General features: G+C 41.6%; 1 protein-coding gene across 7 annotated transcripts in view; it reads right to left on the bottom strand.

Annotated features, from left to right (window-relative positions):
* Window positions 1-24797, bottom strand: part of RBKS (ribokinase) — a 73315-nt gene that overhangs the window by 25565 nt on the left and 22953 nt on the right. For 6 of the 7 annotated variants that reach the window (XM_059660255.1, XM_059660258.1, XM_059660256.1 and 3 more), the window contains 5 exons: window positions 17845-17908; window positions 16693-16755; window positions 13292-13456; window positions 4517-4608; window positions 1175-1363 (listed from right to left, as the gene is read on the bottom strand). In XM_059660255.1, the coding sequence (XP_059516238.1) occupies window positions 1175-1363; window positions 4517-4608; window positions 13292-13456; window positions 16693-16755; window positions 17845-17908 (573 nt within the window). Of the gene's footprint in view, window positions 1-965; window positions 1090-1174; window positions 1364-4516; window positions 4609-13291; window positions 13457-16692; window positions 16756-17844; window positions 17909-24797 lie in introns of those variants that run through there. The other variant, XM_059660257.1, reaches the window with a different exon arrangement.

Genomic DNA, 24797 nt, shown 5'->3' with positions numbered 1-24797 from the left:
CAAAATAGAAAAAAAAGCTAATGGATTCACAAATGATTAAACAGGAAGAGAGTGACAGTGCCACGTACAGCCTGTCAAATACCCGATGGAGCACATTTTGAAAGGCAGTGACAGTGTAATTTCACGTTACAAAGGCATGCCTTGCACTTACTAGTTTTCAAAGCATGTTCTATCTAAAACGCCATCAGATCCTCTCAGGCTTCTTTTTTTAATAAATGACCCATATTTTAAAGTCTTTTTAAAGTATAAAAACCAAAACATGTTTTGTGAATAATTACACAGCAGTTTCTTATAAATAAAAATTCTAACCTTTTTCTTTTTCCTCTCATTTCATGTTCCTGACATGTGCTTACTTTTCTAGTCAGCTCTTCTGAATTCTAGGCCATAAAGAGATGCTTTAGCGGAACCCTGAGCCCTTTTCCCAACTTGTTTCTTTTCATCCCTGCCCTGTAGTTAGCTAGCCGTGGCCTGTCCACTTACCCCGCCTGTCCTTACCACAGCGCCTTGCACACAAAGTGTAGTGGAGTCCCCACAGGCCTAGTGTGGAACCCCCAGTTCTGTTACTTCCCAGCATTATGATCCTGAGCACATTTTTAAATCTGTGAAATGAGGAGCATGGCCATACCTACCTCATATAATTCTTGCAAAGATTAAATGAGATGTATGCGAGAAAGACACAGAAGCATGTGGTACGTGATGGCTGTTACTACTTGCTGGCTGAAGGAACGAGTTCTGCTGGCCAGTGCTCCTTGCTGTCTCATTCCACATAAAGCTTGTAGGACCTGGTGATTCACTGTCTAAAATCCAAGCCCCTGATGGCACAGGCTGTCATGTTCATCACTGTAGCCCTGGTGCCTAATTGTACTGGCATATAATAGATATTCAATAAATACTCATTGAAAACATACACGAATATAGGTAATACAGGTATAACTTTACTGATATTCCGATTTTATGGATGAGAAAACTGAGGCTCAGAGAGCTTAAGTGACTGGTCGAAAGTTCTATAGTTGGTTAGAAAGGGATTAGGAATGGTTCTCCTGCCTGGTTGTTTTTCTTTTCTACCATATCACCTCCTGGGGCCGTTACCTTATGATACAGAAAGTGCAGTGCAGTACGTTAGTGACTAAATGCGTTCTCAAGGCCAAAAATGATTCTGAAACGTAGAACCTACCGTGGTATCCACAGCCTTGACCTTCTCCGTGGGAATGTACTTTGGAACAGGCTCTGCCTGAGACAGCAGCACGCACCCTGCCGCGCCCAAGGTGATGATCACCACGCGGCAGCCCCTTTCCAGGAGCACCAGCGCGGCCTTCCCCGCGTCCGCGGGGCTGCTGACCGCCAGGCTGGTGAGAATCTCCGCCTGGAATACACGCAGTGAGAGAGACAGTGGTGAGAAAAGTAGACTGGGCCCACTTCCACGTGAGATTTGTTTTTCTAGAATCTGTCTCCCTTATTTTGCATAACAACCACTGCAGTGGAGAACTCTGATAGATTCTGGCTCAGAAAAATAAATATAGCAAAATGTGAAACAATTGTTTAGGACGGTGATGGCGAACCTATGACACGCCTGTCAGAGGTGACACGCGAACTCATTGTTTTGGTTGATTTTTCTTTGTTAAATGGTATTTAAATATATAAAATAAATATAAAAAATATAAGTCTTTGTTTTACTATGGTTGCAAATATCAAAAAATTTCTATATGTGACACGGCACCAGAGTTAAGTTAGGGTTTTTCAAAATGCTGACACGATGAGCTCAGAAGGTTCGCCATCACTGGTTTAGGACCTAAACTTTAGGTGAAGAGTATCTGAGTATTCACTGTCTCAAAGCTCTTTTGGCTTTTCTGTGTGTATGTACAGTAATTTTCATAATAAAGAGGTAGGGGCACAAAGAATCCTACAAAACAAAGAAAGGAAAGGGGGAGAGGGGAGAGGAGAAAGGCAGGGGCCAGTACCAATGATTTTGATGATGTAAATCATACCTGCAAACTTCACACGTAAGGGTGTGATTCCTCTGGGCCTCTCTTGGGCCCTATGCCTTTCGCATCTGACTAGTTACAGCCTTCCATCCTTACGCACCACCCATTTCTTTGTTTTTGCTGGAGAAGATGGAGGCAGAGTAGGAGAGGCACTGCTATGCAGCCGAAAAAGCAACTCCATGACATTCAGGTCTCCGCTACTTTCTAGCTCTGACCTTTCCCAGTCATGCACGATTTATAAAAGGAGGGGTTTCATAAACTGATCAGTACTTCTCTCTGGATATAAAAAGGTCCCTGGCCACAGTCGGTGTGAAGGGCTGAGCCCTATTTCCTCACCGCCCAGGCACCCTTCCAGCATCTCTAAATAGGTGATCAAAAATCACTGGATTATAGGATGCTTTTTGACTCAAACAGTTTGTAACCAAATTCTGTCTTTCTGTATTACACTTTAACCAGGTACTGGCTCTTCCTAAGGACGGTTCTGTCCCTTCCGGAGCTTGCTCTAGTTATGCCCAGATTAACCCTTTTTGTTGCCTGTCAATCACCCCACAGTGTCTGTCCATTCTGGGCTCATTTTCCGAGCAGCACAGGCCTCATTAACGTGAACATGTCCTCCCTTACCATCTTTTTTCAATAGGCCCTTTCAGTCTGACTCGGTTATGCTCGGAGGCCACTTTCTTTTTTGTTTTTATAAGGTTTTCATTGATCTTCACCTCTCCCTCTTCCTCCAATCCCCCCCCTCACCCCCCCCCCCCCATCTTGAAACCCAGCTTCTATATTGTGAGGAAGCCCAGGCCCCAGGGAGAAGCCATGTGTGCGTGTTCTGGCCAAGAGCCAGCATCAGACCACAAGCGTGTGAGTGAAGGAGGCTTCAGATGATTCCAGCTCTCGGCTCCGAGTCTTCCAGGCCCCATACATTGTGGAGGAGAGACAAGCCGTGCTGTGCCCTGTGCCAGTTCCTGGTGCACAGGATCCGTGAGGGACAATAAATAATTACTGTTGTTGTAAACTACTAAATTTGGGGATAATTTATTCTGCAGCAATAGATAACTATACACATAGAGATAGCCACTGGGGATACAACAGTGAATAAGACAGGTATTCCTGTCCTCACAGGACTAATAATTTAATAGAGAAGACATAAGTGTCTAGTAATTCGAGCTGTGATTAGTGTTTGAAGAACACAGTGCTCTGTAAGTATCTAGCAGGGAACTCGAAGGCAGTTTGGCAGTTGAGGGTAATGTAACCTCTTATTGTGCAATGGCCACTATCTCCCACAATTCCTTTTACCTAGTACAACGCCTGGCTGTGGTGGTTGCTCAAAAATATTGCGTAGTATATTGTGGTTGTTAAAATTAGTCTCCTGTGGCAGTCTTCTTTCTTGTTTACTTTATATTCTAAGAATTAACAAAAAGGCAAATCCTAGAAACCGTCATTCAGCCTTCAAACCAAATGGAAAATTACAGTATAGTTTATTAGTTTCTAACTTTGTCTCTCTGCATGTTGCCTTGTATGATATGTCCTGCCTCCCAATGGTGGTAGAGAGCTCTAGTCTAAAACTATTTAGCTATAAAAGGTAGAAATATTAAAATTATCTTCCTACAATGCTTTAGAATGAGTGGCATAATGTGAATATATTGATAGATATTTATTGCAGAGCTATAAGTTATGGCCCTCAGCTGTTCCGAGAGGGTGCTCCCCTAATGGAGTGGCCCCAAGGTCTTCCCATGGCATCGATGGAAAGCCTGTCTGCCCACCAGGGCAGTCACAGGATCTTCACAATAGAATGCAGCAAACACACCAGGGGTTACCTATTGTTAGGGTTGTTAGATGCCAGTTAAATTTGAATTTCAGAGAAACAACAAATAATTTTATTTTATTTATTTATTTATTTATTTTTAATTTTTTTTTAAAATATATTTTATTGATTTTTTTACAGAGAGGAAGGGAGAGAGATAGAGAGTTAGAAACATCGATGAGAGAGAAACATCGATCAGCTGCCTCCTGCACATCTCCCATTGGGGATGTGCCCGCAACCCAGGTACATGCCCTTGACCGGAATCGAACCTGGGACCTTTCGGTCTGCAGGCCGATGCTCTATCCACTGAGCCAAACCGGTTTCGGCACAACAAATAATTTTAAAGTGTAAATACATTTAGTATATTGTTGCTTCTCTTAAATTCAAACTTAACCGGGCATCCTATATTTTTATCTGCTGAATCAGGCAACTCTAATACGAATTAGTCCATAGAATATGGAATAATTAAAAAGGAAAATGGCAGGGAGGGCACTAAGGTCAACTGAGGTTTGATCAGTGTCAGATTATGGTGATGACTCAGGGAGTCCCCCTCCGTCCCCCCATCCCACAGGACTCACTAATTTCCTTTCTCCACACCCATCAACTGAAAAGACTGTTTTTACGGGGCCCAATTCACATGCAATCACATTGATGTGGTTAGTCCTGCTTCTTTGCTTCATTCACTAGCATGGAAGTCTTTGGTTTCTCCTGGAATGCGCAGACCGTCCAGCCTTACCTCAGTTTCATTGCAGCAGAACACATCTGAGAGGGTGTAGAACCGGGGGTCCAGGTCAGCAGTGGCGGGAGCTGGGTTGAACAGTGTTTTCACTACAAAGGAATGGAAGAGGGTTTCAGTGGTTATCATTTTAATGTGCTGCATTTACAGATACTCTATAAGGGAAATCCCCAACTAAAACCATTTCCTCATTAGATGAAAAATCAACTTAGTTATAAGGAACCTCAATCCCCATGATAGCCTAGTACATACTCCTTATTTCCATTTGCTCTACTATTTAAAAAAATTGTTTTTTTAAAATATATTTTTTATTGTTGGTAATATTATAGATATCTCCCATTTCCCCCCCTTACCCCCTCCCTTCCAACACCTACCCCTTCTCCCTTCTCCCCCTAGGTCTTCACTACCCTATTGTCCGTGTCCATGGGCTCTGCATATACGTATATAAGTTCTTTGGTTTATCTCTTTTGCTCTATTTTTCACTTTACAACACTTCAGCGTCAAGGGTAAGCATCGATGTTTACAACCAAGGTGATTACAAAGTTATGGCAAAGGGCAACAGGAGGAGTAGAGAAGATTTTAAACGTGGCGTGAAAGGACATGTACGTGAACATTCAGGCTGGTGAACATTTTTGTGGGTTCACTTAAACACTTAGTTGCAAGTCTAGTTCATAAATCCATTTTCCAGGAAAGAAAAAAGACATGATAGAAAAGAAACAATGAAAAGCTAGGAATTTTCCTGGTGAGACTAGTAAGTAGGAAGTTTATGTACATATGTATATTTTGGACACCTACTAGTATGTATGTCTTCCAAATATATCAGAATTATTCATGCGAACATATACACTTACACAAAAGCTTACATTCCTGTGAGCAATCTGAGAACCAAGGAAACTGGGAAAGGAGAAATTCAATCAGAGGCTGGGAGCTAGCTCGGGCTAGGAGACTGCAGGAGGAGGGTGCATGGGAATGGCACAGCTCTGACATTTCCCAGAGGAGGAAAGCGAGGCTCAGAGAGATGAGGTCTCAGCCTAAGGTCATCACTGGGCCTTGGGTAAACTGGGTCCCTACCAGGGGTCCTCCAGCTTTACGTCCAGGGTTTGATCATCTCTAAAATAGTTGCCTCTCTAGGCCAGGACTGTCTATAGCAACACGGCCCACATTTACAATTCTTTCTTTCTTTCTTTCTTTCTTTCTTTCTTTCTTTCTTTCTTTCTTTCTTTCTTTCTTTCTTTCTTTCTTTCTTTCTTTCTCTCTCTCTCTCTCTCTTTCTTTCTTTCTTTCCTTTCTTTCCTTTCTTTCTTTCTTTCTTCTCTCTCTCTCTCTCTCTCCCCCCCTCCCTTCCTCCCTCCCTCCTTCCTTCTTTCCTTCCTCCCTCCCTCCCTTCCTTCCTTCCTTCCTTCCAATTTATTTTTATTGCTGAAAGTATTACAGATGCCTCTCTTCCCCCCCCCCATTGACACCCTCTACCCCGCTCCTACCTCATTTTAAAACAGCATTTGGTGTGGAACTTCGTAAATATTTTTTGAAAGTCTTTAGAAATTACACCCAAAGGAAGCTCCCCCCCTTGCCAAACACTCTGTCCACCAGATTACCTGGCCAGATTGGTTGGCCTTCTTTCCTCTACCCATGTCCACTGACTTATGGGTTTAGTAAGTACAATTTACCATGGACCCATACAATAAAACCCTCCGAGACTCCCCCAGAACAATGGTTCAAACACTTGGCTGCACGTCAACATCACTAGGAGAGCTTAATGAATGCATGACTTCTGGGCTCCATCTCGAAGCCACTGAATCAGAATCTTTTGGGGTAGGGTCAGGGGATGTGCACATGGACCAGTTCTCCAAGTGGCTCTTCGGTAGCTATCTTGGCACCAACCCATTCCCCATTCTTGGGGAGATGCTTATCAGCACGTGGCTAAAGGAGACCGTCAGCTGCTTCTGCGTGGTGAGGCTGGAGTCTGCTTCTACACCTTCCTTGGTCTTAACATTTTGGTTCAGTCCGTGGACCTTGTCCAGTGCCTTCAGGATAATGCTATTCCTACACTTTCATTATTTTAGAATGTCCACCCATGGGGAATTCTATAGCATATTTTTGGCTGCTCAGGGTTATTGTGTAGCTTAAATTAGAAATGGATATAAAAGTCCTGTGTAAACTGTGAAGTGTGCAAATGTAAGGGATTATTACTGTTATTATATTGTCCTTTACACACAGCCCGACACCCCCGCCTGTCCACCCATCTCTTTTGCCTTCTGTTGGAGTTTTAGCCTGGCAACAATCTCTCTCATTGGTTTTCCTGCTTTTGCGAGGTTTTAGTGATGCCAATTATGCATAAAGACACTCATTGCCCAGCGTTCTAACACACCCATTTACTTTTTCGGTTTTCAGAACAAATATATTGTTCCCTATTTTCGTTAAGCATTATGTTGAGCCACCATTACTCACCTACATGATTCTCAAATCTGCACACAGCAGCATTTGAGCCCAGGTTAGAGCAAACTACCAATGCAGAACAACAGGGGAAAGCCATTCTTATAAAAGTTCCATTTTATCTCAAAAGATCCCTGATGAAATACTCTGCTGCTATTAAAAAGAATGAAGCAGGTCTCTGATTTGTCACAGGAAGATTTCTATAATTTATAGTGAAGAAGGCAGTTTTGTAATAAAATCCAGAGTATATGACACCCATCTTTATTTTAACAAAACAAATAAAATATAACTATATGTGTATTTATATTCATACACTTACACAGATGAGAAAAAAGTCTTGAGAGATTAATCATTAAACTAATACATGATTTTTTTAAATTTATTTATTTATTTATTTATTTATTTATTTTTATTGCTTAAAGTATTACAAAGGGTATTACATATGTGTCCATTTTTTCCCCCCACCCTAGACAGTCCCTTGCCTCCCCTATCCCCTGGTGTCTTATGTCCATTGGTTATGCTTATATGCATGCATACAAGTCCTTTGGTTGATCTCTTACCCCCCTACCTCCTGCACCCCCACCCTCCCTGGCCTTCCCGCTGCAGTTTGACAATCTGTTTGAGGCAGCTCTGCCTCTGTATCTATTATTGTTCAAAAGTTTATAATGGTCTCTATTATCCATGAATGAGTGAGATCATGTGGTATTTTTCCTTCATTGACTGGCTTATTTCACTTAGCATAATGCTCTCCAGTTCCATCCATGCCGTTGCAAATGGTAAGAGTTCCTTCCTTTTTAGAGCAGCATAGTATTCCATCGTGTAGATGTACCACAGTTTTCTAATCCATTCATCTACTGATGGGCACTTAGGCTGTTTCCAGATCTTAGCTATGGTGAATTGTGCTGCTATGAACGTAGGAGTGCATATATCCTTTCTGATTGGTGTTTCTGGTTTCTTGGGATATATTCCTAGAAGTGGGATCACAGGGTCAAATGGGAGTTCCATTTTCAGTGTTTTGAGGAAACTCCATACTGTCTTCCATAGTGGCTGCACCAGTCTGCATTGCCACCAGCAGTGCACAAGTGTTCCTTTTTCTCCACATCCTCTCCAGCACTTGTCGTTTGTTGATTTGTTGATGATAGCCAGTCTGACAGGTGTGAGATGGTACCTCATTGTTGTTTTGATTTGCATCTCTCAGATGATTAGTGACTTTGAGCATGTTTTCATATGTCTCTTGGCTTTCTGAATGTCCTCTTTTGAAAGGTGTCTATTTAGGTCCTTTGCCCATTTTTTGATTGGATTATTTACCTTCCTTTTGTTAAGTTGTATGAATTCCCTATAAATTTTGGAGATTAGGCCCTTATCAGATATGTCATTGGCAAATATGTTTTCCCACACAGTAGGTTTTCTCGTTGTTTTGTTGATGGTTTCTTTTGCTGTGCAGAAGCTTATTTTGATGTAGTCCCATTTGTTCATTTTCTCTTTCGTTTCAAGTGCCCTAGGAGTTGTATCAGTGAAGAAATTGCTTTGGCATATGTCTGAGATTTTGTTGCCTTTGGATTCTTCTAGAATTTTTATGGTTTCCTGTCGTACATTTAAGTCCTTTATCCATTTTGAGTTTATTTTTGTGTATGGTGTAAGTTGGTGGTCTAGTTTCATTTTCTTGCATATATCTGTCCAATTTTCCCAACACCATTTATTGAAGAGATTATCTTGGCTCCATTGTATGTTCTTGCCTCCTTTGTCAAATATTAATTGAGCATATTGGTTCGGGCCGATTTCTGGGCTCTCTATTCTATTCCATTGATCTGTATGCCTATTCTTGTGCCAGTACCAGGCAGTTTTGAGAACAGTGGCTTTGTAATACATCTTGATATCTGGTATTGAGATCCCACCTACTTTGTTTAAACTAATACATGATTAATTACAAAAGACTAATGGGAAAAAAATCTGACCAGATTACCCGCTGTACACCATGCAAAGATATCATTCTTAAAACATAAAATATATTACATCAAAAATAGGTACAGTGTGAATGAAATGATATCATGTCTGGGTTTGGCTTCAAAATAATCCAAGGTTGCAGTGCGGGTGGAGAGTTAGGGTATAGGTGAAACAAGATTGGTCAAGTGCTGATAACTGTTGAAGCTAAATGATACTATATATAGATTGACCATACTATTCTCTATATGTCCGTATATATTTAAAATTTTCCACAAAACAAATTTTAAAAAATTACATTGGCTTTTTAAAAAATTTCTTTATTGATTAAGGTATTACATATGTGTCCTTATTCCCCCCTAACATCCCCCCCCCCCATGCATTGGCTTTTAAGCAATAATTACTGGAGTAAGGAATTCTGTAATTTAATTTGACCATACATATTGTATAAAAATTAATCCAATCTTATTTGGTTGTGTTTTACTAAGGGAAAACATTCTTACCAATAATAACTGGCTGTATAGGCTTAGAGTCTGCTAGTAACTAAATTGAGGGAAAAAGTGAAAATGCCATAAAGAAAGGCCTCTCTTTGGCTCATGCTACCATAAATAAGCATAAATGCTTCACCATGATGAAAAAAAAGAAGATATATTTAATCAAAGAAGAATGCAAGTTTATAAGAGACAAGATGGAAAAAAACCCTGATGTCATCCTGGAACCATGAGAACTGGAGAACACAGGATGTACGATGGAGAAGCGGGGCTGAGAGGTGACTGAGAGCGCACAACAGTAATTATTACTCATTACGACGTCAGACGGACTAAAACCCCGGCTGTCCTAACAGCATGTCCGTGGCTGGCGCAAGGACGTCAGTGAGGACCTGGGGGGGCCTAGGGAGGAAGCTGTTTGGGGCCAAGACAGGAACACGAGGCAGAAGGCCTTCATGCTGTCACCCTGGAGGGTGGCGGCTGGGCAGGTAAGAAGGCCCTCATCACTAGCTCAGAGGAAGAGAGGAGGACATCACCCTACGCAGAGAAACCGTGGGGGTTTGGAGGACCCCAAACCCTGGCTCGACAGCCTCTCACTCGAGGAGTACTTTTCAGTCACTTGAGCAGTAAACCCTCACAGCTTGGGCCACGTGCTAGACTGCGTTATTGTGAAAGTCCAGGTAGCCAGCCAAGTTTTGTTTGCCGAATGGAAAAGGACTAAAGTGGCATTAAAAGGTATTTTGTGCCCTACCTAGAATTTAATCTTGGCAATTTTACAATCTCAATTATTTATAATTGTTCCTGTAATGTTTCATTTGCTTTGAAATGGATATAAAGACCAGAACCAACATGCACAATTTCATCACAAGCAGCTGCAGCACCAGCTCTGGTCTGGGGCCACCTCACAGCGTGGTGACCTGGAGAGGAGGGGGCTCCAGAGGGCGACCATTGCGTTTTTTTATGTTGTAGGTGCTGTCTCTTTTAAAATCACTGCTTTCGTTTTGGTAAAGATAGCAAGAGAATCCTGAGACAGTCTATACAAAGATGGAGGGGCCTTCTTCCTCTGTATTTTGTTGTTGTTAATCTTCACCTGAGGACATTTTCCCCTTGATTTTTACAGAGAGTGGAAGAGAGAGGGAGAGACCCAGAAAGAGAAACATCGATGTGAGAGGGACATATTGATCTGTTGCCTCCCGCATGCTCCCTGACCAGGCCCAGGGGTGGAGCCTGCGACAGAGGTACGTGCCCTTGACCAGAATTGAACCTGCGACCCTTCAGTCCACGGGCGGATGCTCTATTTATTGAGCCAAACCGGCTAGGGCTTCCTCTGTATGTTAACAACTGATGTGTAATCTGCTTATACGGTGTGTTTAATTCAAAGTCCATTACTAGTTAGTACAGATAAGAGCTGTGATAAACCCACATCTGATGATGGCTGGACCATCTTTCTTGTGAATGGAATAACGCTGATTAGCACATATGCAGCCTCATGGGGCAATGGGGAGGACAGTGAGCGCTCACAACAGATCTTTAAGCTTCGCTGCTCTGCTCTGTGATCAGTCCACCCACACATTGCCATGTGAGCTCAGTTCTCATTTCACAGAAGAAACGGGGGCCCAGAACAGGGAACTGACTGACTTCCTGATGTCCCCCATTTGCTAAGTGATTGATTCTGATGCTTCATGACTCCCAAACCAGTGCTCCTCCTGGACAGAGGAACACGTGTGCATGTAATGGGGAGGGTGGGGACACATTGCTGAAAACACTCTAGCGTCCCTTCTCTGTGACTTGAGCAACAAGACACTCAAAGTTTAGGCTCCATGTCGGGCAGTGTTACAATTCACAGATTCTGCTTTTCTAGAGCTACTCTTCGTCAAGGCTCAGTTGCTAGAATCAAGGGGATTGTGAAGTTGCTTGAAACTGTGGTCTAGGACACAGAACTTGGGTCCTGGAGGTTGGAGTCCTGGTTTCTACACTGACTAAAAGTATGACCTTGGCTGAGAAATTACTTAACCTCCCCACGTCTCAGTCTCCAGGAGAATAATACCTGCCATATCTTTGCCATAAGGTTTTTCTGAAGATGGATTTTATAAAAGTACTTTATAAGCTGTAAAGCACATACAAATGCAAGGCTTGCTACTGCCGGTGTTATTACATCAGATAATGCAGAATTAATACTTAGGCATATTAGCTCTTCAGCAAAATGCGAAGCAGGCTAAGTGGTCTTTGGCTCACCACTCCCTGTCCCCCTTCTGGTCCTGTAGCTCCTCAACTGGAAGAGCTGCCTGGCAGGCGATGGAGGAAGCATTCTGGACCCCACCCAAATGGCCCAGGTCAGGCTGCCTGCTCATCTGGATAACGCCAGCCTCACCTGTGGGAGTTTGGATCCTCTGCTGTGGGTGCTCTACCTGTCTCTCCTCCACAAGCTGGGGAGGTGACAGGAAACTAGACTAGGGCAGAGGAAACAGTGACCTCTGAGGAGCAAGGGGTAGCAGGAAGGAGCGAGAAGATACACGAGAAGATGCTCTGATCTGTACCAGGAAAGAGAGGAGCACGCGTGAAGTGGCACGCTGTGCCTGCATCCCCCGAGTCAATGAGTGCAGTGCAGCGAAGGCTCACCACAGCCTCACACTTGATCTGGGACCCTCACACGTAACCGAGTGGCTTCTGGCTCAGAATTCTTCCTGGCAGCTTCGAGTCCATTAAAATTACATTAAATGTCAGTGAGAATTTGCCATGGCATGTTGTTTTGCCATAAAAAAAAAATTGTTAAATCAGGTCAAACATTTAAAAATGTTTGGGAGAAACCACATACACACACACACACACTGTTCTGTTTCTTTTTTTATTGTAACTTGATGAGAAAGCTTTATCTGGAAAAGCCAATGTGGTTCTTTCTATCTATTCTTAATATATATAGAACTATTGCCATAATATGAAGAAGAAGCATTGTCTTAGAGTGGCTAGTTTTTATTTTGATTTTTTTGACCAAATGGTGCTGATCAGGCTATTGTACAAATTTTAATTAAAAGAGAGAAGAAAATTTGGATTTACTGAAACTTACTACTTTTATTCCATTCTTAGAACAATTCTGTAGGGGAATATTTTTATTTATATATTTTTTATTTGGGGGGAGTATTTTTATATGCACTTAACAGACAAAGCTCAGCAAAATCAGATAATCCTGCAAAGACCACAAGGCTCACAAGAGATAATAAGAAAAGCAATAAGAAAAAAGCAACAAACAGAAGGAAACTATCTGGATTTCTAAAAGTCAGTTATTTGCTGGGGGTGAGAGAAGAGGTCTGGGAGGAGAGCAGATAAACCAAGATTAGCCAAGGGTAGATAATTGTTGAAGCTGGGTGATGGGTTTCATTATACAATTCTGCCTGCTTTTGCATTCTTAAAAATGTCCAAAATCAAAGGTCAAACCAAACAAAAGAGCTGCTTAAAGGATGTTGACAACATAGCAAATATTACATATAAATAATCTTTTGTTGTTCATAGAAAAGATGGTAAAGTTTTACAAAAGGAGGAAGAACTAACCTTTAATTCCTAGAGAAGTTTATCAAAATGTACCTGGGCAGTGATTACACATGACATGCAATTGGTCCACTCCCTGGGCTGTATCTTGGACAGGGAGCTGCTTCAGAGATTCTAGTTACTACCTGTATTATTTCTGCTAACTAGATTGAAGATTTATATTGTGGGATATATCGGAAATGTTACTCATGTTACTTTTACCCTATTTGTAAGGTTTTCTAACGTTATCAAGAATTAGAAGACAGTGAATCTTACAGATGGGAGAAAGAATATTTTACTACTGAAAAGTATTGCTTTGCTTAAAAGGTTAACTTTAATTGAGACAGAGAGAAAAGCTTTTATAGAAAGAATGACAAGCAGGTAAAATTACCTCCACTGCTGTGGGCCATTGTTAGGGCTTCCAAAGAAATTGCTGGAGTTACTTCTAGCTGGCAGATCATTACTTTGGCGCTGCTAATGGCATTGGCTGCTTCTCTCAGGTCTTCAGTATTCAAAAGTAAATTTGCTCCAGCCACTATCACGATGATATTCTGGCCTATAAAGAATTTCTATATTAATATTATGTTAAAATATAGGAAAGCCAAGCAGTGATATTCTGCAATGTTACAGTCACTCTTACAAAGTCATAACATGAAAAGTGTTTTATGAATTTTAACATTTCTAGGTTAATTTTCAAATTCCTAATGTATTTTACAATATTTATGTAAATGATTCATATTTTAATCATTTTGAGCAAAATCTAAAAGTGACTTCCTTTATCAGTATTCTTATATACAAAGACTATTAGCTGAGAAATGATATATAACATACACCAAATTTTCTTTTATGGGAAATGGCTGGTACAATGTATGTGGTAAAGACCCTTAATCCTGCCATAGCCAGTTTGGCTCAATAGATAGAGTATCGGCCGAGGACTAAAGGATCCCAGGTTCGATTCTGTTCAAGGGCATGTACCTCGGTTGCAGGCTCTATCCCCAGCCCTGGTCAGGGCATGTGTGGGAGGCAACCAATGGATGTGTCTCTCTCACATCAATGTTTCTCTCTCCATGTCTCTTCCCCTCCGTTCCACTCTCTCTAAAAATCAATGGAAAAATATCCTCTGGTGAGGATCAACAACAGCAACAACAACAACAACAAAAGATTCTTAATCCTAAATGACAGTGTCATAATGATGAGTATAAACAGGAAGAAACTTGCCTAATGCTAAAAACTAATGCTCTGTTGTATGCAAAAAGTTTGAGGTGGACCCTATGGTATTCTGAAAGTGATTTTGTAAATCAAACCATATTCTGCAATATCTAGCAGATGAAAAATTGCACTAAATAACTTAAGGTAGAGAGAAGGATATTTGGCCTAGTCTGTACCAGATCAAATAGCAGCAGGACTCAGGAATCTTATACAGGCAGGGCCAAAGTAGGTTTAGAGTTGTCAGTATATGAAACACAGAGTTTATTCTTGTATTATTATTTATTAGGTATTGTATTATTTTGCATACAATCAGCTTTAAAAGGACTTTTGCCCTACCCTGTATACCCATCACTTGGACCTAAATGCGGGAGGTATGGTGGTACATTTCATCTGTTAGGTGAACTCTCAAGAGCTGTGCTGCCCGATATGATAGTCAGAAGCACAAGCCACATGTGGCTACTGAGCGCTTGAAATGCCTTAGTTCAAATTGAGATTTGCTTTAATTGTACAACACACAGAAGATTTCAAGGGCTGACTGAGTACAAAGAAAAGGTAAAATATCTCATTAATTTTTAAGAACTTTTTGATTTCATGTTGAAAGGATAATAATGTTTTGGATATATTGGGTTAAGGGAATATATTAGGATGAATTTTACCTGCTTCTGTTTACTTTTTTAAGTGTGGCTAATGGAAAACTTAAACTTGCACATGTAGCTTGCATTGTGTTTCTATTGGACAGTGTTGATCTAGTGGGATGAATTGCAGGAGTACTTTTTGGTGCCTCAGGCTGCTCCTGCTGCTCTTGTACAGACATGACCTAAAATTACCTCCGAACACAGAACACATGCTAGCCTATCATCTTACCACAGATGTGTTTGTTGGCCACAAGGAGGATTTAATAAAGTGGGGATGGGTTCAGCGTAAACCCAGTCTCAGTGCTGGAAAAATTCAAAGTACCACACACTGAAAGACAGCTTACCTCCTTCCCTTTCTCCTCAGTGACCTCACTCTGCTAGAGTCAGCTGCTGCTTCGGCGTTGCTGACTCCTGAATCTGCGTTTCCGGACTGGCTGTGGCTGATGAGCAGCAAGCCCAACACACCGCTGTAGGGCGGGCACTGCCGTGTGGCTAGCTCACCCATGCCTCCACTTTAACGTATGAAAACTGAATTCTCTGCTTGACCTTGCTACTCACTCATTTAAAGAAGCTGCTCTGAGTATTTGGATTAGCTCTTCTACTACCACCTATACTCTTAAAAAAAATTTTTTTTTTATTATTGATTTAAGAGAGGAAGAGAGAGGGAGAGAGATCGAAGCATCAATGATGAGAGAGGCTCATTGATCAGCTGACTGCTGCATGCCCCCAACTGGGGATCAAGCCAGTGACTCGGGTATGTGCCCCGACTGGAAATTTAGCCATGACTTCCTGGTTCATAGGTTGACGCTCAACCGTGCCACACCATGCCAGCTGGGCACCACCTATACTCTTAAGAGCATTACCAGATACTATAAACAGACATAATAGGCACTTGATACAAAATTTAAATTATATCTTTGCATAAAAATGCAGTATTTTGTACCCAGACAAGGAAGAAACATAACTCAAAGATATCCCTAGAACACAAAAAAGAGGTTTAAGGCAGGGAATGAGCTGCTGTTGGCAGCAATAATCACTTAAGAGGTAGCTTACAGTAATGAACACAGACTATTGTTAGAACGAAAACTTTTATTGACTGTCTTTAAGTGGGACACTGTAACTCTGGGATCACTAAAGGTAAAAATATGGTGTCTTCTGTGAGAAATGATCTTGTGAAACTGCAGTATAAGTTAAAAACATATTGTGGCAAATCCTAAGCTAACACAATGCACGCTGACTGCCCATAATGCTCTAGGTTTTGTCCTAGGTGCCCCATAAAATGCTTGGCCATTCTAAATATTAATTCTGATTTTTAAAATTGTATGGTGGTGTTTTTATACTAAAAATAGTTGGCAGAAATCATAAAAACTTTACTTGAGGGCAAAGGGAAGTTACTCCTTTCAAAGACAAAATGTCTATTGCAAGGCCTTGTGACAGACACAGTTGTATATATAGACTTTTGAGATTTGATTGCTGTTTAAAGAGCAGACAAAATTGAACACTAACGACATGTTAGAAGTAATTAGTTGCTGCCATTTGCTCAGTAAATATTCTATAAATATGATTCATCAACTTTCTTTTGCACCTATCTATTTACATTTATTTACCTGGTGTAACTGAAATGACAGATGAATACTTAACTGCTTTTAGAGACAAATATCAATTCTGAGTTCACATGAAGGGTAATGGGGTGTTACAGGATATAAAGATTATTTTGAGGCAACTATATAATGCTTCCTATGTGTAGGATGGACAATTTTATATTTGAATGAGCAGCCTGGGATGTATAAGTAAGGGAAACATTTATATTTAGGCTGGAGAGACCATGCTGTAGGCCTGGTGGGTATGGTAAGAGACCCATAAGATTAGGGTAAAAACTGATGCTTCTGTTCTAGTTCTGGAAATGCACTGTTTTATGAAACGACACTTCAATATGCAAAACACATACCTTCTTTATTGACAATTATAGAAGCAGTTCCTGTAGCAGCATCTTTAGTTTGATATGTAAATTCTAAAGGGAAAAAAATTACAATCACGTATACACAGCCTGGCTTGGATAATTTATTTTAACAATTTCAATGCACCACTAAGCCTTAGAAAACTTTTTAATCATCTGATTAAAAATGATAAAAAAGAAATAAGTAATTAGTGCTAATTTATACTCATCACCTATACAATGAGGAAAATACAAATCTTTATACTTAGTTGCACCTTTTCTTTACATTAGTAACAATCTAACAAACCACCCTGCTTCCAATTCCCCCAAATTATTCATAGTTGTATGCATATGCATTTCCCTGCACTACCATATTCAGTGAAAGAAATGACAAACTTGAGTGAAAGACTAAAGGTTAAACCTATGAAATCAACCTGTTTGTTTTTCTTCATTCTCATAAGCTTTGCATCTCATCAAGAATTATGGCCTGGCATGTAAATGGTGATGTTGACCAGGCAGCCTTCGGCAGCAGCAAAGAGCCTTGAACTGGGGCCAAAGACCTGCATTCTGGTCCTGGCTGTAGCTACAACTAGCTGTGCTCTTGGACAAATTCATAACCTCTCTGGCCTTCGGTGTTCTCTCTTATGAAATAACTAGAGGCCCGATGCATGAAATTCGTGCACAAGTAGGCCTTCCTTCCCCCAGTTGCCTGCATCGGCTTCTCTCTGGCACCCGGGACCCGGGCTTCCCTCGCAGCCCCAGCTTCGTCAGGAAGGTCTTCCGGAAGGATGTCTGGTCTAATTAGCATATTACATTTTTATTATTATAGATAGTATCAGATCTCATTGGTTTCTAAGATCATTTCCAGCTATGATACTTAATGATTTTTCTTAAAATATCTTCTGTGAATGTAGCGCCTATTTTCTCTTGTCACCTGCTTTTGAAACATTTCCATGAATTGAAGGTTTGTAACCTGTTGTCTGGAGGAATGTACATGAAAGAATTAACCATAGGCTATTTAAGCAAGACTAGACAAAGCTATGCATAAAAATTCCCTGGCCACCAGGGGAGGATCTAATAATTCTATTCTATATTCAGCTTTTCTTGTAATCAGATCACAGAAGAAAGTTATAAAAACCAACTTTAAAAAAGATGAAATTTTACCTGTAGAAATATCATTCTGTTTAAAGTTTTCTATGTAATCATTGCCAAAAGAATCTTTGCCAACCTGTACCAAAGAAATGATGAACATTAGATCTTTTGCATTTAGTAAAATGCTACAATGTAGTTGTTAGAATATTTAGCATTTCGAAAGGGCATATCTGCACAGAACTTTATAAACATTAACTAATTAATCTTCTTAATGTATGTTGCTGGACTTGGTTTCGGCCCAAAGAATTGTTAAATACTAATGTTCCACTTATAGCCTTCTTAAAATGTGAAGCATTTTAATGATGCCTGCCAGTTCTATAGGTTCACTCTCACTTTGTTCTGATCGTGTGGAAATTCCCACTGAGACAGGGCTGTCCACCCCCAACTATCCTCAATATTTATGAAGAGTCTCAGTTGTTCATACTTCACTATAAATGACAGGATCTTTGTAATGACTTGCCTGGTGTCTTAGAATCTTCATATCTTCTCCCTGGACCCTGACATGGAGCGCAGGAGGGAATTTAAAAAGCCTTTGCTACCTTAGTATAATGGAATTTCTTTGTTTTTGCATCCTTGCATCCATTCTGGTAATGATACTTCAGTTTTTCCTTCAGACATGCATTCCTTGTTCACTCATAGGCAACGTGATCAGAGGGGCACAGTTATAAAATAAATGAACCTATGTTGACACATCAACCAAACTCCCTAAACTCCATAGTTTACATTAGGGTTCCCTCTGGTGTTGTACATTCTATGGGTTTTGACAAATGTATAGACAAGTATCCATGATTATATTCTCATACAGAATGGCTTCACTGCCCTAAAAATCCTCTCTGCTCTGCCTATTCATCGCTGTCTACCCCCCAGCCCCTGGCAACCACTGACCTTTTTTACTGTCTCTATCATTTTATCTTTCCCAGAGTGTCATATAGTTGGAATCATTCCTGAACTATACTTCTATTTTTCTGTCCTGCAGGTGAGCACTACAGCAATGGATTATGTCTCTGTCCAGGTCTCAGCCCCTCCTGGTGTGTTCTGCTTGCCCACAGAAAATTGTTCCTCTCTGGATATATCAACAGAAAGAAACCTAGACATTTACTTGAGTCAAGATCTGCAATGAGTGACAATAAAATTTCCTGGTGAGCATGTGGACTGTCTAGATCAGGGATTAGACACTATTTTTTAAAAAATATATTTTATTGATTTTTTACAGAGAGGAAGGTAGAGGGATAGAAAGCTAGAAACATCAATGAGAGAGAAACATTGATCAGCTGCCTCCTGCACACTTCCTACGGAGATGTGCCCACAACCAAGGTACATGCCCATGACCGGAATCGAACCTGGGGCCCTTCAGTCTGCAGGCCGACGCTCTATCCACTGAGCCAAACTGGTTAGGGCTAGCCACTATTTTTTACTGTGAAGGATTAAATAGGTAATATTTTATTTACTTATCCTTCATTTTCAAATAGTTAATATTTTAGACTTTGCAGGCCATATTGCCTCTTATACAACAATTTACCCCTGCCATTGTAGAGTTGGCGGCCAAAGATAATATGTCAACAAAGGGATGTGGCTGTATTCCAATAAAACTTTATTTACAAAAATATGTAGTGGGCAAGATCTGCCCCATGGATCATGTTTGCTGACCCCTGATTTAAATGCCACTTTTGATACCTTATTCTGCAAAAGAACACCTTTCCTTGTGCTCCTTTCTGGCTCAAATGCTGATTAGGCAATAATCTCAAACAATATGTAGTGGAGAAGGACTCAAGCCCTAGCTGGTTTGGCTCAACGGATAGAGCACAGCCTATGGACTAAAGGGTCCTGGGTTTGATTCTGGTCAAGGGCACATGCCTGGGTTGGGGCCTCAATCTCCAGTAGGGGGCGTGCAGGAGGCAGCCAATCAATTATTCTCTCCCATCATTAATGTTTCTATCTCTCTCTCCCTCTCCCTTCCTCTCGGAAATCAATAAAAATATATTTAAAAAAACACAACTCAACCCACTATAACTTGATTTGAAGATGGAGGAAGGGGGCGATGAGCCCAGGTGTGGCCTCTAGAAGCTGCAAAAGTCACAGAAACAGATTCACTCCTAGGACTTCTAGAAGGAAACACAACTCTGCCAACACCTTGATTTTAGCCAGTGAGATTTGTGTTGGAAATCTAACCTGAAGATCTCTAAAAGAATGCAGTTTTGCTGTTTTAAGCCACTAAATTTATGGACTAATACAAATGCCTATCCTCTTAAGGTCCCAGGAGCAGAGTATGGAGATCAGGTTGACTGGTATATATTTTGTAATGTGTGGGAAAAACCCACCGCAGGATGTGTAAGAACTCCTTATTGGGTATTATTTCAGCCCTAGGAAACCCCTTCTTTATCACCCCCCTCCAAGTAAAGGATCTGTAAGAACCCCAAAGAACAGGATCCTTTCTGGAACACTTGCTGAGAGGGAATGAGATTCGGCTGGAAGTGCTTATATTAGGGCACATAAGAAAATGTTCAAAAAACCCCCCAAAAAACAAAACAATATGTAATAACTTCTCCCTAGCAGAATCTCTGTCTTTATAATGAAGAGTTACACTCCAGTGTTGCAGTGGGGAGAGTTCCCTGTGGAAGGAGGCCATCTATCAAGAGTTTCCTTCCCGGAAGGCTGGCTGTTCCCTTGTCTGGCAAGTAAGTGCCAAAGCATCCTATTTCCTAGGTCAAAGGTTCATACCAGAAGACTCTTGAGAGCTGAGCCGAGTTCTCTCATCTTTTTTTTTTTACATTATTTAACTCTTTCCCATGGGCAATCAGGGTATCATATAGTTGGGAAAGTATCATTATAAGAACGTTCTGGGGCTGAGAAAAGGCCATCCCTAGGCATGTGGGGCGTGATGCAAACTAAAGCAAAGGAATTTCTCTTCCCTCTCCTATCAGTTTTATATGGGAAAGGTCTGTTGAAGGTGACTATCAAGGGCAGGTAATAAATGGTGGTGATGATAGAAACATTGGCAAGTGCAGGGGTTAGGAGGAATTGTTTCGTTGCCCTCGAGAAACTGATGCTATTGGAGGGAAATCAGACAGACCAGGTGGAACAGCATGCACACCAGAGGCATAACTGGGAAGGATTTCAGGCTCAGGTAATTGCATTTTGCAGACTTGCTGTAGTTGTATTTTAGAGGTTGCGGCAGCTGCCTGTCTTCTTCCTGCTCAGGGCACCGTCTTATTGGCACGTCCCTGGGTGATGGTTATGGTTCCAGCTTTATTCTAATAGTGATTTCCTGGCAAATCTGTTGGCTGGTCTTCTAAACTCTATGTGAGACATGGGACAAAATACTGTGTTTTTGCCTTCTTTGATATTCTCTTGTCAAAAAATAAAAATCTGGTAACTAAAAAATAATGGAAAAGTAACAAGACTGCTGAGGATTAAGAGAAGTCAACTGAAGCTCCATTAACTTTGCATCACCCAGGTCATTACGAAGTGAAAGAAGTGATGAAAAGCCTGAGAATGGGAAGACAGTATTTCCTTGGTGTCATGGAAGCCCCTCACGCTAGCTGTGTGGTTTGGGGCGAGCCGCTTTAATTCTCTGTAGGCTCAGTGTTCTTATCTGGAAAGCCACAGCAAGTTTGCTGTGAAGATAAAGTAAAATAATGTGCATAAAAGTACGTTTAGAGCTGTAAAGGGTTATCATAAAAGATGAAAGAAAAATACATAAAATTCCGTTTTGGGCTTGGTGCCTTCGTCATTATCATCATCATCAGGCTGCTTCTCCCGGGGGAAGGGGCTCCCGCTGCTTGGATTCAGTCTCATAAACTGCTTTCATGTCCATCTTGTTCTCCGTGATGCTTCAGTTCTTCCTGTGGCTTCTTATTTTCAAACAGGGGAGCATTTGATCATGGAAGCAAGCATGTGGGTACATTAAATAATTTTTAAAATGAGACTGTATTTATTACTCTTATTGTTCTAATAAAAACATCACATCTCCGTTAATGGTTTGGTGCAGCGAATGCTGTTCAATGTATCCCGCTACTTTCCTGAGAATAAATATTGCCAACTGGGAGGGTATCTCTGCCTTGGGAGTAATAGTTAAGCTTTAAGTAGATCTAAGTTACATATCAAAATGCGGACAAAAAGCAATGGGGATCCGAGTCCTATTTAAAAGGATCCTCTTTTTCTTTTGCATTATAGAGTTGCACAGATGACATGTGCAATTTGTACTAAAAGAATGCCACCTTCCCTGTGTCCCCACCCTCAAAACCTCTCACACATTCATGTATTTTTCCGGATTTATTTTTAAAAAGGTTGTGAGACGTAAACACCGTCCAGTCCCATTTGCTTGCTTCTGACTCTAATTTAAGCCTCTTCCCCAGTAACTGGAAATTGATAACCAGAGTCAGAGGAGCAGAACCCAAGCAAGGGTGTCGTTCACAGGCTGCCACTGAGAGCGAGCGCAAGTGCCTTGAAAAGCAGTGAGTGATACGAATGAGAGAACCTGGACAGAACAAGGACCAAAGGACGCTTCATGGGGATCTTTGGAGGCTTCCCTGTTTTTCTGGTCACACGTTGGCTATCAAGTTGATATGAAAACTTTAAGAATCTTGGCCATGAGGCAGAATGGTGCATATGGAAGTCAGGAAACCTGGAATCTAATTTCAGTTCTGCTGTTACCAAGCTAATTAAAATTCTTTCCTACGTTTTGGGGCAAATTGTTCCATCTGAGCCAGGCTGTAGGGTGGGACTGGTTGGGGTGAGTTATCTCTGGCAGGAAGGAAACCAATAATTCTCAGCCTTAGCTGCTCATCAGTGTCTCCTGAGAAGCCTGGAAACATCCCGATGCCCAGTGCACACCCCAGACCCGTTGAATCAGGCCTCTGCAGGTGGGACCGGGCACGCTCCCCAGGTGATTACCGTGTGTGAACTCCAGTTGAGGGTTGGACCGCTGATTGCAGGATTAAAGTGGGAGGTGTCTGTAGAGGCTTGTGTGCACAGAAGAAGTGAAGAGAGAGCACAGTCCTGCCTGGCACTGGGTTGGTAAGTCCCCTAAGTGGGAGCACGGGGAAGTGTGACCTGCAGAACCTGCTGGGGGCGAGGAGCCCATCAGGGTCCAACATTGGGATCGAGGTATTGTGAAGCCCGAGAGATCTCCTTGGCTTGTGTTTGCTGACTAGTCTCATTTTGACGTGGCCCAGGCTTCTTCCACCTCTAGCCTTCTAAAGCAGCGGTTCTCAACCTGTGGGTTGCGACCTCTTTGGCGGTCGAACAACCCTTTCACTGGGGTCGCCGAAGACCATCCTGCATATCAGATATTTACAGTATGATTCATAACAGTAGCAACATTACAGGAATGAAGTAGCAACAAAAATAATTTTATGGTTGGGTCACAACATGAAGAACTGTATTTAAAGGGCCAGAAGGTTGAGAACCACTGCTAAAGCTCATATTTGGCAAAACTAGTTGGGTTTATGTTTCTCAGAGCGTTCGGTAGAGGCGCTATTAAGTTGGCATTATCATCTGACTGTGTTAAAACATGTGAATACAATATATTCACGACTGTATCCTTGCCTTCACTTCTGAGAACTTGGAAGTCCTTTCCTCTCTCCTCCACGTCATCAAACCTCACTTGTTTTTTCAAGCATCAGCTTAAGGCCTACCGTTCCTATATCTACCCCTTGTTACTCTTCTTTCCAGAATTCCTATGGCCTTCTTCATGGATGCTATGTAATTAAGCATTTAATTGAATACCATCTTGTATCGTTTGCCTAAATAATCTTCCTTAAAGTCAAGTCTTCCTAGAAGCTTATTGGCGACCCTAGCTTAGCATACGTTCATCCGTCCTTAAGCCTGTGCATTAAAGTTGTCGTGTGACTATTTGATCATCTTAGGTGCCTATCTGTTCGTTTTCCTTGGGCCTGTTTATCGTTCAGAAAGGGACATGACTGTATAGCACCCGCGCTGTTCTAGTTGTGGCTGCAGAAAGGTTCTCTCCAAGGTGTTGCTCCGAATAGCCCGTGTGAAGGCCCTCCGTCCAGTACATTCAGCTGCAGCAGCGCAGCCAGCGCTTCTGGGCAGAAAGATTCTGGGGAACTTCAGAGTCTGAGGTGGTCTGCGAGTATCCATTCAGGTGAAAGAGTCCAGGTCGTCAGCAACTGTGGACAACCCCTCACACTTAAACTAAGGGGACTCGCAGAACCCCAGGTGCTCTCAGGCAACCCCAGGCTCAGGTCAACGCTGAGATTAGAGTTGCGCCATTGAGTAGAACTTCCTGCAAGGATGAAATGTTCTGTTATCTGAGCTGTGCAATGCAGACACTTAAATGGAGCAGTGTGATTGAGGAACTCAACTTTTAGTTTTATTTTAATGACACTTCAATCTAAATGGCCACATGTGGGTAGTGATACTATATTGGACAATGCCGCTGTAGAGGGATGTGGATGAGGACCATGGAAAGCAAAAGGGCTGCGTTTATCAGCAGCACTTCCTCCAGCTAAGGGTACTGAGGTGCTTCCTTCACTCTCTTTGCATCGAGGGAGAGCCAGTCAGTGGCTTCCATGGGCCAGAACAACGGCCTAACACCGAGGAGGGGACTTCAGTTAGCACGATCATAATAAACACCTGTATTTCAAATGGCGGAGGAATGGGCTGTTTGGAGTCCTCGAATGGCAGAAAACATCGAGTGATTCCACCCATCAACATATAATTGATGTCAAAACATAGAGAACCAACATTTCTTACCTGAGGTCATAAGAAATTAAATATTCTGCTAAAAAATGTTATCACATATATTAAAACAGGTTACTGATTTTCAAAGTTAGAATACGGGAAAATATAATCAATGCTGAAACTAGGCCAGGGGTGGGCAAACTTTTTGACTTGAGGGCCACAATGGGTTCTTAAACTGGACCGGAGGGCCGGAACAAAAGCATGGATGGAGTGTTTGTGTGAACTAATATACATTCAAAGTAAACATCATTACATAAAAG

This window comes from Myotis daubentonii, chromosome 12 (assembly GCF_963259705.1).
Source record: "Myotis daubentonii chromosome 12, mMyoDau2.1, whole genome shotgun sequence".
Classification (NCBI taxonomy): Eukaryota; Metazoa; Chordata; class Mammalia; order Chiroptera; family Vespertilionidae; genus Myotis; species Myotis daubentonii.
The sequence above is the reverse complement of the archived record's forward strand: the minus strand, read 5'-3'. Positions and strand labels throughout refer to the sequence as shown.